Raw genomic sequence first — 16,509 nt, forward strand, 5'->3', positions numbered from 1 at the left:
ACTCTTTGTTCATTTCCAATCCTTCTGTTTACACTTTGTTAATTTTCTTTGTGGTAGGTTTGTTCAGAGAGACTAAAAACAGTCTTAATTAACTTTTGAGAAAATAAAGATAATTTTTTTTGTTTGGTTGTTTTTTTAGGGGGGAGGTTTGGTCCATGAATGCAATGGAAAAATTACAGTTCCATAAAGAAAGTGAGGAACATGAATTCAAAGAAGCATAGTGTTACAGGAAAGGCCTGGTTCAGCTCGGCCCTCTGGTAGTTAAAATTCCAGGTTGGAACGAAACGAGACACTCATAGTCCATTTAATAAAAAGAGATTTATTTACTCTTAGGAAGGCAAGGATATTCAAGGACCTGTAGCAAAGACATCCTAGTGATTCATCCCAGTGCAGACCCTGTGCCTTTGACTTGCCCATGGTGGCCTAACTTGAATGACCCACATAGTTCAGCAAACGTTCAGAACCATTTCATCTTTGAAGAAAAAAAAAAAGGAACTCTTACTTTTCAACTCTTAAGCTCAGAAGCACCGATACAGTAACAATTGTGTTGCTGAGAACTTTTCAGGGGGCCTGGACCTGTGATTTCATTAGTGTAGGGAATTTCCAGTGTGGAAATGCTCTCACAGATATAAAGCTTCTTCAAAACAAGGTATAACTTCTCTCTTTATCCCTCTCTCTCTCTCTCTCTCTCTCTCTCTCTCTCTCTCTCTCTCTCTCTCTTAGAGGCACCAAATTTCTACAAATTCTGAAGATGAAGCTGGGGTCAGAGTTTTTCTTTTAAAAATTGAGGTTAACTATATCTGCTTACCGTTTCAGGGCAAGAGAGGGAAGAATTTGGAACTCAAAACTAAAAAAAACCCAAATGTTTAGAAAAAATGGTTTTAATATGTAATTGGGGGAAATAATATATGTACTATGTATAAATAGAAAAAAATCGAGGTTAAAATGGAAATATAGGCAATGTCTTCTTTTGTATGTTAGAACATTGTCCAGATGTGCCAATCCAAAGTCACTCTTAGCTTTGAACATAAAAGTGTATTATGTCTAAGTTGCCTTACTCCTAAAATGGCCATGTATGGTATATTAAAAAGCATAGTTTATTCAAAGAATTATTTTTGTTTAATTTACTTGTAAATGGTTTAAATTTTGTTGTAAATGGAATGTCAAAGAATCCAGCAGTTCCTGATTGTTGCCAGTTTATGAGAAGCAATGAAAAACTTGAGAAGTGAAGAAACCATCAATTTTAGAGTAAGACAAAGAAAGTGATTATGCTTTTTGGATTTTATATCTTCTCCATGGTCAAATATATACAACAGAGAAAGCACTCAGTTTCAGAAAAAGAACCGAGGGGGTGGAGGAGGGGAGAAGAAAGCCCAAACCAAATGAATACAACTTCTGCCACAAGGAATTTATCTGTCTCCGTTTTTGAGCTAGGACTGTCATCAATTTCATCTCCCCTTTCCCCCCCAATACCTAATTTATATGATCCTTAAAGACTTTAGAAAATTGGCTTGCCTGGATCAAGACAAGGTTTTTTAATTTTCCTCTCACTTTTTGACTTGCTGTATTTTCCAACATTGATCCTTTTCTTTCACATGCTCAATGAAGATTCTAAAGTCATCAAGGAACAACAAAAGGGCTATTCCGTGTGGTTCAAAGCCCTTGCCCCTGTGGTACAGAAGAGATAGACATAGAAGAATTCCAGACTATCTTCCTAAAAGATATTCCTTCCTACCCAGATCCTGTTTTGTCTATTCTGCATATAGATCTATTTATAATATAACTAAAAGGCATATTTTGCAGCACTGTAAGTATTTTTCTAACACAACACTGTCATATATAATCACATATATCTTATATGTAATCATATATTTTATATATAATCATAATACAGTCAAGTATAATATTGGTCAGGCAGCTAGGTAGCATAGTGGATAGAGTGCCAGGCCTGGAGTCAGGAAGACCTGAGTTCAAATATGGCCTCAGTCTCTTACTAGCTGTATGACTCTGGACAAATCACTTCACCCTGTTTTCCTCAGTTTCCTCATCTGTAAAATGAGCTGAAGAAGGAAATGGAAAACCATTCCAGCATCTTTGCCAAGAAAACTCCAAGTGGGGTCACAAAGAGTTGGACATGACTGAACAACAACCAATATTGGTGATGTTATGACTGATATTTCTGCCTTTGAATCTTGGATCCAGGTACTAACAAAGCAGCACAGATTCTTTAGGGCTTAGCGCATATGGTGCTGGGCTTGAAGTCATCGCTCTTTGGGTTGAAGTCTCACCTCTGACACTAGCTGTGCTACCCTGGACCAAGTCACTGAAATGCTCTGGGCCTCAGTTAAGATTTACTTATTAAATCAAAGCTGGTGGCGGGAGTTCTTGCCTAGAAAACAAAAAGAACCCACCACAGATCCTTGGAGCACGTGCATGTTTTATTATAATGACCTGACAACATAGATCATTTTACATTAAAATCACAGGATGTAGGGTTAGAAGAGCCCTCATAATCCAACACAGAGGAATCGTCAGTGTCACATATACCTACATATACCTACCAGGGAGTTATCCTGCCTCTGCCAGACCTTGTAGCTGTGGTTTGTACTTTGTTCTCGAAGAGCACCAATCAGATCTCTAAGGAGGGGCAACCTCCCACTTTTTGAGGCAGCTCTTTCGGATAGCTGTAATTGTTAGAAAGTTTTTCCTGATTTCTGGCTTAACTGTGACTCTTTGCAACGTCTACCCATTGTTTCTGTTTCTGCCCTCTAAAGTCAAATAAAACAAGTCTAATTTCCATGGGACAACCCTTCAAAGACTTGAAGACAACTCTCTGTGCCTTCTTTCTTCTCTCCTCCATGCGAGATATCTCTAGTGATTTCAAATGATGTCATACGGGTTGGATCCAAAGCCCTTCACCATCCTGATTGCTCTGCAGCCTACTGATGTAGGCTGTCCAGAACTGGACACTCCACTCTAGATGTGGTTTGACCTGGGTGAAGACCCAAAGACTGCCACTGCCTTATTCCTAGAAGGTAGTCTCCCTTGAAGTAGCCTGAGGTCACCTGGGGGCTGCTGCATCACATATACTGGTGACTAATGCTACTTTTCCCATTTAGGTCCCTTAAGCAATATATTGTTCCTTAAGACACTCATGTATCTCCCTATACTTTAGTGGACTGGCTCAGTCCACTAAAATCCCCAGGTATTTTGCAGATAAACTCTAATCTAACCATGTCTTCCCCAAGCAGGTGACTTTTACGTTTATTTCTCCTTACTGAAATTCATCTTATCAGATTCAGGTCAAGATCTTTTGGATTCTTCCCTGCTAGCTGGTGAGTTGGCTGTCTCCCTCAGCTTTGCAGAAAGTGCAAATATTTTGAAAATACAATCTATATATTTTTTCCAAGTGATTGAGCTAAGTACAGATCCTTGTGATATACCACTGGAGACATCTCACCCCATTGGCATTCAATAATACCTATTATTTATATAGCATTTTAAGGTTTGCAAAGATTTTAAGGTTTACATCTCTTGATTTTCACAACAAAGCTGCAAGGTAGGTGCTATTTCTATCCTCATTTTACTGCTATAGAAACTGAGGCTGAATGAAGTTAAGTGACTTGGCCAGGGTCACACAGCTAGTGATAATAAATAAATAGATAAATAATAGCTAACATTTATATAGTGCTTACTGTGTGCAAGGCACTGTGCTAAGTGTTTTACAGTTATTATCTCCTTTGATCCTCACAACAACCCTGGGAGGCAGGTGCTATTACTATCTCCATTTTATAGATGAGGAAACTGAGGCAGAAGTTGTGATTTACCCAGGATCACACAGCTAGTAAGTGCCTGAGGTAGGATTGGAACTCAGGTCTTCCTGACTCTAGTACTCTATTTATTACACCATCTTACTGCTAAAAACTACTCTTCCAGTCTAGCCATCCAACCAGCTCCAAGTCCATCTAACTGCATTACTGTCTAGTCCACATCTTTTCATCTTCTCCATAAGAATAGTATGAAATACTTTATTAAATGTTTTGCCAAAAAATCTGGCTAAACTCTGTCTACATCTATATCTGTGATCACATAGATCAACCTCATGTTGATAACATCAAGCTGGGTCTTTAAGCTCCCCTTCCTAGCTGGTTGCCCACCATCATCTCTCCAATGATGCTAAAATTTTGCCAGGAATCTCTCACCATATAATTTTTAGGAATCATTTTGGGGAAGAAAATGTTAGGTGGTATGGAGACCCCATCTCTAACATTTATTTCTCTTTTACAGATCTGATCTCAGGGTTGTGGGTACTCTCCCTCCACCTTTATCCTGTGTGATTTCTTTGTCCAGGTTCTTTCTATAAATCCTCCATAGAGGAGCCACTCAACTAACATGCCAGAGCCCTCTTCTACTTGTTTGAGTATTTCAGAGGTACCAGTGCAGCCCTTCCTTGAGCTCTTTCGTCTGTGATCCTTGCTCCATGCCTGGCCCATGACAGGTCTTCGATGGTGTCTAATGCTGCTGCTCCCAGTGAGGTCCCCTTAGCAATAGATTATTCCTTACTTACACGCACACGTCTTTCTATTGCTCTTTACTAATTTTTTTAATACCAATGCATGAAATTAACAAAAAGCAAAAGCATTTTATTCATTACTCTAAAGAAAAAAAAATTAAACATTTTAAAAAATGTTTACCTCAACCACATCATACCTATCAGATTGGCTAAGATGACAAAACAGGAAAATGATAAATGTTGAAGATGTGGGAAAATTGGAACACTAATGCATTGTTGGAGGAGTTGTGAACTGATCCAGCCATTCTGGAGAACAATTTGGAACTATGCCCAAAGGACTATAAAATTGTGCATACCCTCTGATCCAGCAATACCACTTCTAGGGCTGTATCCCAAAGAGATCATAAAAACAGGAAAAGGACTCACATGGACAAAAATATTTATAGCAGATCTTTGTGTGGTGGCAAAGAATTGGAAATTGAGGGGATGTCCACCAATTGGCAAGTGGCTGAACAAGTTGTGGTAGATGAATATAATGGAATACTATTGTGCTATAAGAAATGATGAGCTTGAGGACTTCAGAAAAACCTGGACTTATATGAACTGATGCTGAGTGAAGTGAGCAGAACCAGGAAACAGCCACATTGTGTGATGACTGACTTTGACAGACTGAGCTCTTCTCAGCAATGCAAGGATCTAAGACAACTCCAAAAGACTCATAATGGAAAATGCTATCCAGATCCAGAAAAAGAGCCATGGAGTCTGAATGCAGATGGAAGCATACTATTTGTTCTCCTTTTCTTTTGTTGTTTTGTTTTATTTCTTCTTTCTCGTAGTTCCTTCCATTAGTTCTAATTCTTCTATACATCATGACTAATGTGAAAATATGCTTAATATGAATGTATATGTAGAGCATATATCAGATTGCACGCTATCTTAGGAAGGGGGGAGGAGAGGAAGGGAGAGAAAATTTAAAACTCAAAATCTTATGGAAGTGAATGTTGAAAACTATAAATAAACAAATCATTTTAAAAATGTTTAAAAAAACAACTGTAGGGATGAGGAAAAGTTTCAGAGAGGAGGAGACCTCTAAATGAGCCTTGAGAGAAGACCAAGATTTCGTGTGGCAGAGATGAGCAGGGAGTTTATTTTAGGCACGGAGAATGGCTTATGTGAATGCCAGGAGGAAGGTGGGTGGAGTTCAGGGAATGGCTCATAGCCCAGTTTGGCTGGAACTTGGACTGTGAAGGGGAGTGGAAAGAGATGAGAGCACAATTGTGTAAGGCTCAGACTAGGAGTTTGTATTTTATCCTTTTGTAGGATTTTAAACAGGAGTAGCACAGTCCGATTTGGGAAGATTATTTTGACAGTTCTATAGAGGATGGATTGGAGAAGGGAAGATAATCTGGAAGTCAGATTATCAAGTAAGATTGTTGGAAATAGTTCAGGGAAGAGATGGTTAACGTCCAAAGTAGGATGGTGGCTGTATGGAGAGAAGGGGACAGATGTAAGAGATGGTGTTGAGGCAAAAACGGTTTCTATTTGCAGCTAATTGGATCACAAGGGGTAGGTGAAGGAGAGTGAAGAGTCAAAGATGACTCCAATGTTATGAATTTGGGTGACTGAATGATGGTGCTTTCAACAGTAATAGGGATGTTTGGAGGCTGGGCAGACTTAGGAGCAAAGATGATGAATCCCAGTTCAGAAAGACCAAAGTTGAGAAGCCTATGGGACATAGCCAATAGGCAGTAGACAATGAAGCAACTGGAGATTAGGAGAGAGGTTAGGATTGAATATATGGATTTGATAATCATCCACATAGAGAAATCTTGAACCCACAGGAAATGATGAAATCTCCGGGGGGGGAGGAGCTTGTAGTGAGGAAGAAGATTAGGTTTAGGAGAGGCAAGGGAAAGATAAAAGGAGAAGAAGCTATGATGTGAAAGAATGTCAGTTAAAAATTCGGGAAGTGGCACATATATGGATGAGGCATAGTGACTGAGCTAGCAATTTAAGAGATTGACAAATTTACATGCCCAGGAATTTGAGGCAACATCAGTGTGGGGTCTTAATGTTCTAAGGATTACAAGTCAGCTACTGAATTCCTAGAGAAAGGAAGGAACGTGGTGTAAGGCTGGTAGATCACATCAATGAGAGTCAGAACAGAAGGAGTAAATGCCAAAAGGAGAGTTCATAGGATTATGGATTTACAGCTGGAAGGAACCATACAGACTAGCTAGGCTCCTCCCCTGTCTCCCCAAAAACGTTAAATGGTTCTGGGTGTTTTCTGAACATTTTCAACCTTCATTTTATATCTGGAGACATGGAGGCCCAAAGAGATTAAATAATTGTCCAAGGTCACACGGATGACCAAGCAGCAAAGCTGAGTTTCCACCTCAGTCCCCCACTCTAAAGTCTAGTGTCCTTTGCACCATGATGGTTACTGAAGGATGATAGCAGAAAGTCTGCCTTATGTACAATGCTTTTTTTTTAAGATTAATATCTTCTTCCCTCTGATACTAGTTGTAAAAATGATTTACCTTGTAGTTTACACACACACTCTGAGATCCTAAGAAATCCTACTTAAACTACGCCTACCTAAGACATCTTTTTTTTTTGGTTTGTTTTTACAATATTTGAACAATATCGTTGTTCTCTTATCTCCTAAATCACCATCTTCTGCAGTGGTGGAAGGAAGTACTACTGGGAAAGAAGTCTTGTTATGAAAACACAGAGAAAGTTTTGATCAAACCAAGGTGGAGTTTCTTGCTTGCCCAATGTGGAAGTTTCAGGCTTGTGAAAATATTAGAGCTGCAGTAGTACTGTGGATAAAATCCCTCTATCAAATGACGGGATCTAGTACCAAAATTTAAAAAAAAACAACAAAGCAGGTTTAATCAGTAAGTGCCCACTTATGAAGAGGTGAATTTTATTTCTCACACAGAAGTTTACAGTTCTTGGTACAATGAAGAACGTCACACAGCAATTTATTGTAAAGGATCATTTGTGCAAAGAAACTTGTTGAGCAGGAAATTTTTGAGTGGGGAAGCCTAACCATTTAATGCAGGTGCTGGAAATACAAGTATGTTAAAAGACAGAAAAGCTGATTATCATCACTTCATTATTATTTAGGGAAATTTTGCTAAAGTCTAAATTACTTGACAGATAACTACAGGCTTTTTCCCTCCCAGTAAAAATCTGCAACAATAATGCAAAGTAGAAGAGAATTCGTGATTAGAGAATAAACACATCCAATCCAAAATGGAAGAGTCAAAGCTAGTATGACCCTTGTACTTCTCTTTGGCTAATGAGATGATGGAGGCTTCAGTACTCAGTTCTTATGGCCAATAACTGTACTACGGAGAGCTTAATAGTAAGAATACATACACCTTGTAAGAGAAATTTAGAAATATGCCTGCACTAGAAATATTGTATTTTTTTCTCAGGAAAAACTAATGAACTAATGAAAAAATGAAACAAAATGTACTTATTGTACTCAATAGCACTGGATTTAGAGTCAGAGACCTTGCAGTGAATCCGTGGTATACCGGTGTAACATGGGGCACGACACTCAAACTCTCTGGGACTTAAGTTTCTTTACCTGTAAAATACAAACAAAATGATGTCTAAGGTCTATTCAGACTCAAAGTTCTATGCTAACAGAAAAAGCACTGGGTCGTCAGTCAGAAGACTTAGATTCTAGCTCTGTGTGTGACTTAGGACAAAACAACCTCTCTGGGCGTCATCTTCCTTAACTATGCAAGGAGAGGCTTAAATAAAGATAATCTCTAAGGTTTCTTATAGGGATAACATTGTATAATTACATTTTATTTTTGTTCCTTGGTATATGAACATTTTTGGAACATTTTGTTCCATAGCAATGAACATTTTCAACCCAGGAAAACTCTACAGGAAAAAAAAAAGTGACTTGTAACACCTTTTATTAAGGTGGACAAACAACTTTTTAAATTAGTTTTATTATACGTTTCATTTAATTTCAGAGTATTATTTGATCTTGGAATTATCGAATTATCATCATCTTATTCAGTCTTAGTTTTAAAAGGAAACAATTTATTATAACAATGAGCACTTAGAATTAATTTTTATAACAATGAACACTGAGAATTAATTTTTCATAGAAAACAGCTTGTTTGAAAGTGGCTTTAAATGTCTTAAACATAATGGTACAGTATAAAAAGTACTGGCTTTGGGGTTGGGAGACGTGGCTTCAAATCCTGCCTCCCACCATTTATGCGACCTGGGACTAGTCACTTAACCTGTGGGCCTCAGCTTCATTTATAAAGAAGGGAATGGATTAGATGAACTCTGAAACCCCTTCCTCAGTTCTAAACTGAGGATCTAAGAAAGCACATGTTAAAAGCTCATTGTGAACTGTCAGAAGTTAGGTCTGTGTTTGTAGCTGGCTATAAAATAAACAGCAGGTACCAACATTGCCAAGGTACTCTGCCAGATGTTTTTTATATTTATGGTATGATACTCAATCGACATTTCAAACGATTTTATGTTCCTAGTGTCCATCTTTGTGGCTTATTAGCTTCAAGGCTAATAAGTCATCTTATAAACTTAGTAAATATAAAAAAAATGTACTATATCACTTCTAATATAAGCAACAAATTTATTATGCTATTTAAGCCCTCTTAGTGAAAATCTTGGGGCAGCTAGGTGGCGCAGTGGATAGAGCACCGGCCCTGAAGTCAGGAGGACCCGACTTCAAATCCGGTGTTAGACCAAACACTTGACACTTACTAGCTGTGTGACCCTGGGCAAGTCACTTAACCCCAATTGCCTAAAAAAAGGCCAAAAAAAAATTTAAATAAATAAATAAAAAAGGAAAAGAAAATCTTTATGCCTCTCCATGGCAGGCCTTTCTTCCTGTTACTGGTTCCTAGTGAAAAATAGCACTGAAGCAAGGTCTTAGATCTGTAGGTTTATGAGGGAGTGGCACCATCTTGTCCCTGCCGACAGAATAAGCCCTAAAAATAGCAACCAAACAGCTTGCAAAGAACTCCTACTATAGATATAGGAGGTGACTAATTAAGTTACCTGGTTCTTTTCCTTGTGAAAAGTTTTCAACTGAGTCTGCAAAGGGCACTTTTTAAAAATGAGGGAGAAAGGAAAGGTCCTTCTTTTGTAATATATATCAATGATAAAGTTCAGTATTCTATAGTTTAGAATCTAAATTGGTGAATGAGAACAGCAGATGTCAAAGGGCAATAGGAGATGATCTTAAAGTCAATTTATCTAAGACAAGTAGTTAAAATTTTATGGTGGCATCAGATATATTTCAAGCACACTAGAATTAAAAATAACTTTTTCCTTTGGAAAAAAAAATCACTCAACATACATGACATATTTAAATTTTGTGTAAGCAGAGGAGCCATACTTCTGTTTTGACAAGCTTAATTAGATGGTCATAAAGCAAAGGACTTAAGGGGATTTTACTTAGTCACATACTTGGCTTTCATTAGAGATGTAATATTTTGGGTAAGTTTCTGAAACAATCACAGTTGTGTCCTAAGTTTTGGAAATCTTCATTTCTAAAGATAGATTTTTGTCGACTTCCTTCTGCACACATAGGATTTTTTTTAGGTTTTAGTTTCTTCTCTCTGTGCATTCTTCATTGTAGACCAGGAAGACCTGTGTATTTTTCATGAATAATTTAAATTTTAGGAGAACAGCTACCATCCCCCTCCTGCATACTTGTTGCTTAATAGGTAGGGGTGTGTGTGTGTGTGTGTGTGTGTGTGTGTGTGTGTGTGTGTGTGTGTGTGTGAATATGTAATTTAGCTTTTCCCTACTTCTGTCCAAAAGATTCTTTTCTACCCTTGGTTCAATTTACTTTTTTAGGTTAAAAACTAATGATGAAACTGCTTTATGTGATTCATCCACCTTCAGTGGATAGAGTACCCAGAACGAAGTGGGGAAAACCAAATTCAGATCTACTCTCAGACACCTAGTAGCTGTGTGATCCTGGGCAAGTCACTTAACTTCTGTATGTCTCAGGTTCCCCATCTAAAAAATAGGGATAATAACAGCACCTACCTCTCAGGACTGCTGTGAGGATCAAATGAGATAGGAATAGCAAAGCGCTTAAGCACAGTGTCTGGCACATAGTAAACGCTATAGAAATGTTAGCTATTATTATTTGCATATATAATTTACATAAACATCAATAATTGTGTATTTTAAAAATGTAATCTCATGAAACAGTTCACCAAATAAGGCAATCTTTACTATGTTAAACTGTCACTGATGTCTAAAGACGTTCACTACCCAAAGGAGATTCAGTCTAAGTGAGAGAAAACAATTACCCAAAGAAAAAAAGTAATTTTAAATGAAGACAGCAGAATTTTTCTATTCTTATACATAACATATGCAAATAAGTTATTGCAAGTTGGAGGTGGGGGGACATACTGGTCCTAAGGATATCCATATTTTAAACCAGCAAGAGTCAAGAAACAAGCTAGTGCAGTAAACATTTTTAATAAGAATACAAAATTCACAATGGAGGCACATTCTGGGGAATGGAAATAAACTATTATCACAAGAACAAATTGTGCCATAAGAATAAACTAAGGCTCTGTCAGAATACAAATATAAAGTAAGGAATGATTTAAAATAGGGTTGTGGTTTACAGGCACATTACACTGTGTTAGGCATTGGAAACGGCAGAATAACTCAAAATGCCTTTCAGTTGAAAGGCATATGAACCTATGCAACAAATCATATAGTTGACGTAGTTGTAAATAACAGCAATTTTTGAGTACTTCATTTCAACACAAAATAAATGGACATCTGCAAGAGACACCTCTCAAAATAATATTAATTTATGTCTATGATAAAAAATTAACAGAGAATTTACATTTAATAAGGATTACACTACTGATGAAGGAAAACAAGACAGATCACTCACAAGAAGTCAACACTGACCAGCAACTAAGAGATTACTGGCTTTCCTTACTGTCTCCTTTCCTCCTCCTACCCAAACTGCACCCTCCCCCATCAAAAAGGAAAAAAAAAGTCCCTTCCACTTAGTATTCCTCAAAAGGAATTACATCTTAAAAAGTGATTTTTCCATAAACTTTACACTTGGTTTAGTGAGTACAAAGAAATTCAACATTTCTACAGTGTCCCTTTCTGCTAGAGACAGACACAGCAAACATTATTTGGAAGGAGCTACCCTGTGGATTATGTACACTGGTTCAAAGGGAATTATTGTATCTAAGAAGGCACTTCTCTGTGATTTAAGGCTAGAATGGTGTTATTACAGTGAAATCTGTCTAGGAATCTACTTTATTGAAAAGGCAATTGCCTAAAAAGTTTTCTATCACAGATTTTTAGACTACAAATGACCAAGAACTTGTATTCCAAAGTTAACCTGTCAAAATGGCCAAGATCAACTGAATGGCAAGTGTGGCTGGTCTCTTCAAACAAGTAGGTCTCAGTTTTGGTAAAAAATGAAATCTCGAATAAGAGCCACCCAGTCAAAAATCTTTAAATAATACAACTGTGATCTTGGAAGCTTCATGGAAAAGATAGCATGATTCTTGTTCTCTCACAATTTTTAAAACAAACTTATAGCAGTACGGCTCCATCCTGTTGCAATCCCTTAAGTTAACCATCTTTTACAGCTCCTTCCTCTGTTTGGATGCTGCAGAAATACCCTATAATTTTACTCTGTAAAATAGTATTACTCTATTCTTTAAAATAATACGTGGAAAAGAATCTTTTAAAGATGTTTAATATATTCATATATAAAATATTAGATGCTGATACAAATCATGTAAACCTCCCTTTGGAAAAGTCATAACTGGCCTGCATCTTGAGGACCAGAAACCACAAATTTGTATCTTGTCAGTGCAAAGCTATTTTAGATGTTTTCAAATTACAGAAATAGCCAACAATCCTCACAATACAAAAGAAGTTCTTCAAAAGAAAAGCTATGTTTGGATTATAGAAATTATGTTTATATTAAAGCCACCCACCTTCCCATTGATTTGAACAGTTCAACTGTTAAAGTATTAAAAGGGAAAAATTAAAGCTGTCTGTGCAAGAATCAACATATGGGTCCTCTCCCCCTCTTCCTCCCCTCTTTTAATTCTTCTTGGGTTCTCAGATGACAATGGGTCTTTTTTTTTTTTCCAGGTCTGATTACTGTTCTTCAAGCCAGGACGGGGCATCCACTCCAGGAGTTTTCAATTTGATGTGGAACTGTCTGAGTGTCTGTTCAAGCTGCTTCTGATTCCCAGCAAAGTAAGCGGTGATGGCATTGTGGAAAAGAACCAGCTGATTGTGCAAAACTTTAACCTGTGGACAAAAGCTGAGAGTTAAAAGACCAAGCAAGCACATTGACATTGAACTGGAAGGTAATTTATTACATGCCTTAATTAAGTAGCACAAGTCATCACCCCTCCTTCAGAAAGTTATTCAGTAGTGATTTAGTATTCCACGCAGACTGGTAAGAGAATGTCTGATGTGGCTGGTGAATCGTCACTGTATGTTTCATGTGTTTCTGGGCGCTGAGTATTTATAAAAACTAAGTACACAATTACATATTTCAAAACACTCTCGGATGCATTAATTTCACTGAACTCCCTCACAAAATGAAGTTTGCTCAGAATCATGTAGGCTGTCTACTGGGTACAGTGCATGCCCACACAACTGCTATGCCAAATAAAAGACTCAATTTTACATGAAGGGTCTGCTTCAAAAACAAGCTGAACACAGTATAAAACTTGAGTAGCATGGTGCTTTTCAAATCATTTGTAATTACCAGACCACTCACCCTTAAAAATTAAGCTAAGGACAGTCAACGCTTTTCTTACAGTTAATTTATTTAAATCTCACATGACTTTCATAGCCATTTTCAAACACCTGGTTCTTCCAATGATTTATATTAACACATTTTCCTAAGACAAGGTACTTACCCTGGGGTCTGTTAACTTGGCTTTAAAAAAATATTTTGATAACTGTATTTCAATATAATTGGTTTCCTTTTAAAGTCCACATATTTTATACATTTAAAACATTCTGGGAAGGGATTCACAGCTTCCACCAGACTATAAAAAGGGATCTCTGATACTGTTTAACAATTTAAAGTTAAGAGGAACTGCCAAATAACCCTTAATGTGATTTTAATCTTTTTACACATAAAAACTACACCTGTCTGACTTGAATGTTCTATATTTGCCCTCAAGCTCGCGCGTGCGCGCTCACACACACACACCCTCTTCCTCCATTTCTCACAAAATTCAAAGAGGGAAGATGTACACCTTTCCCCAGGAACAAAGAACCTACATTTATCAAGGTAGAAATATTTTCATATCAGAACTCAATGTCGTTTCTGTAGCTTACCACAAAGAGCAAACATTTAGAAAGGCTAGGGTGACTTTAATGATTATAACAATGAAACTGGTTGCATTTACTGAATGTAGTGAGTTGTGTAGTAAAAAGTTCTGTAAGAACAATCTGCAAGCAGCATTACTATAATTTCAATTCTAGGGTTTAAAAGCAAGGCTAAACTGTATTAATCGTGTAGTTTTATTATTATTATACATTTAAAGTTTAGAGAGGCCAAATCCATTTTGATTTGTGATTTAATTGCATTTGAAACTAGGCCAAGAAATGAAAGGCTAACATACTACGGGTTCCACTGTTCCACCTTGCCTTCTAAGCAACCATGACTCACTGCACCTGGCCAGATGATTTAGTATGACACCACCAAAGAAACACACAAAGCTTCTTTCCTGAAAAGATCCCCAGGATCTGAACTCTTCTGAGCCGGCTTTTGTACAACTGCTCTGAAAGACTTGGGGGGAGGGGAGAGGCAGAGGAGAAAGTAATGACAATGGGGGCAACAGGTGGGGGGAAAGATGAACTCTGCTGTCGGACATACAAGTTAAGATATGCAGCCCCAACCTGGGAAAAGTGTGTCTTCTAACAATTTGTTTAAGGTTGGTTATTTAGAAGTTGGCATGTATCTTCTCATAGAAACAATACTGTTCACATTGGTTAGATTTTTTTTTCTGGCTAGTATACAAAAACTGAGCTAGAGCACTGTATTAAGAGACTGTAGAATGTAAACCACCATGTCAAACAAAATTTCCATGGGAAAATGCACCCAGAAAGCCAATTTAGGGTGTCACCAGGGTTGTCCTCAATCCAGAAGTGGACTTAGGCCCTTGAAGGGTCTTAAGTCCCTGAAGTTGGTTTCTAATGGCCTAGGGCAAGAGAGGCCAGTCACAAAGGTAGAAAAGATGATGAGGCAGCTGAGGTCTTGGTAATAAAATGTCCATCAGGGATATTGGTTCTCTAATTACCTTTAAAAGAAATTATAGGAACCCAAGGATTGATTGTTCTTTCTGCTTTCTTGTCCTCTGCCACCACCTGTTGTTTCTGACAAAGGTTTTTTATCTTCTTGGCCCACTGAGTACACTTTTTTTAAAAAAAGGTTTTCTAAGGGAAATTGAAACAATCAATCAACAAGCATTTATTAAACACCGACTACATGCTAGGTCCTGGGGATACAAATACAAAAAATAAAACAATTCTCACTCTTAAGGAACTTGTGATCTATTGAGGGCAGTGAGGAGGGAATGACAACAAAGTGTAAAAATAAGAATAAATCTAAAATAAATATGAGGTAGTTAAATAAAATATAGTTAGGGAGGGCAGGCACCAGGGTGGGAAGAATCAGAAAAAGCACACAAAGGATGAGGAAAAATGATGGGGAAGTAGGGGCCCAGTAGGATGGGAGGAACTGCAATGATGAAAGGGAAAGGAGAGAGGCAGCCTTGGGATTTACCCTCTTTACCTCTTCCCTCCTACTAGGGCTGCCACTAATGAACCTACGGGGGTGGGGGCAGGCACAAGGGTATCCCAAGAAGCAAGAATGGGTAGGAAAGGGGAGTCCTGGAAATTAACAGTTTACTTAGCTAGGAAACCTGCTTTAGGGAGATTAGTCATACGTAAGGGACATAAGTCAAAAACTGCACACACAGGCAGAAATCATCAATTTAGTGAAGGTCCACCTGCTAGAGAAAGTGGGATAGTAGGGTCCAAAGCCAGAATCCGAACACCAACTCTTGAGAACCCAATGGACCCACAACATAATACCTCAGTTTTGGCTGAGAGGTACTCCAGTCTCATTTGCTTTTTGGGGGATACCTCTTTCCATTTCTATGCAATTCTATGCAAACAAATACTATTTTTTTCTATTCCAAAAGGCAAGGGAGGAGAGATGAGCAGCTGAGATCAGAGACCAACCCACACCTCTGAAGCTATAGCACAGGAACAAGTCTGTGCATTTTAATCTGTAAGTGTTTAACTGGGGATCATGGTCTGAGTCATCTCAGTGCAGTCACACTGTCAACATGGCACAGCTTGGTTCCACCTTTAATTTTAGTGAATTATTTTATGCATCTCAGAGGAACCTTTTGTGGGTGGAAAAAAAAGCCACCCCCCCCAAATAACCTCTATGATAAATGTGATATAGTCACTAAATCAATGGGCAAGAAACATTATTATAATGAATTTCCACTCCGCTGAACCCAAAGTGAGTTTTAGAAGAGAATTGGGTGGTATGGTTATTCCTGGCAACTGCATCACAAACTCTGTGAACGAGCAGGGTAAGCTCCCCACCTCTTCAAGCCTCTAGGGTGTCTAACACTCTTCATTCACCCCAAGCTCTCAAAACAAAAGAATTCTCTTCCTTCTTCCTCTGACAGAAATAGGATAGCAGATAAAGAGCATCTGGAAGAGGAGCTAGTTCAACAGGAAGGAGTTAAAATGCATCATGCAACAACATGAAAACTAACAGCTGTATGGACAATTAACAACAGCCAAGTCTTGGGGCGACCCTAGAGACTGAAAGCCTGATGAACCATCTCAGGTGAAATCCTTAAAACTTGGAAAGAACATAGGGCTAGAGTGATCTAAGGTAAGCAGTTGGCATAAGTCATTTTTAAACATTTAAA

At 38.0% G+C, this 16,509-nt stretch overlaps 1 protein-coding gene across 7 annotated transcripts in view; it reads right to left on the bottom strand.

The window, feature by feature from the left end:
• Positions 1-11,001: 11,001 nt before the first annotated feature.
• ARFIP1 (ARF interacting protein 1) overlaps positions 11,002-16,509 on the bottom strand; it is a 151,277-nt gene continuing 145,769 nt past the window's right edge. For all 7 annotated transcript variants that reach the window (XM_020994046.2, XM_020994044.2, XM_078148782.1 and 4 more), the window contains one exon: positions 11,002-12,841. In XM_020994046.2, coding sequence (XP_020849705.1) covers positions 12,686-12,841 — 156 coding nt within the window. In that variant the 3' untranslated portion in view covers positions 11,002-12,685. The remainder of the gene's footprint in view (positions 12,842-16,509) is intronic.

The sequence above is a fragment of the Phascolarctos cinereus genome, unplaced genomic scaffold (assembly GCF_003287225.1).
Source record: "Phascolarctos cinereus isolate Bilbo 61053 unplaced genomic scaffold, phaCin_HiC Scaffold_9;HRSCAF=440, whole genome shotgun sequence".
Classification (NCBI taxonomy): domain Eukaryota; kingdom Metazoa; phylum Chordata; class Mammalia; order Diprotodontia; family Phascolarctidae; genus Phascolarctos; species Phascolarctos cinereus.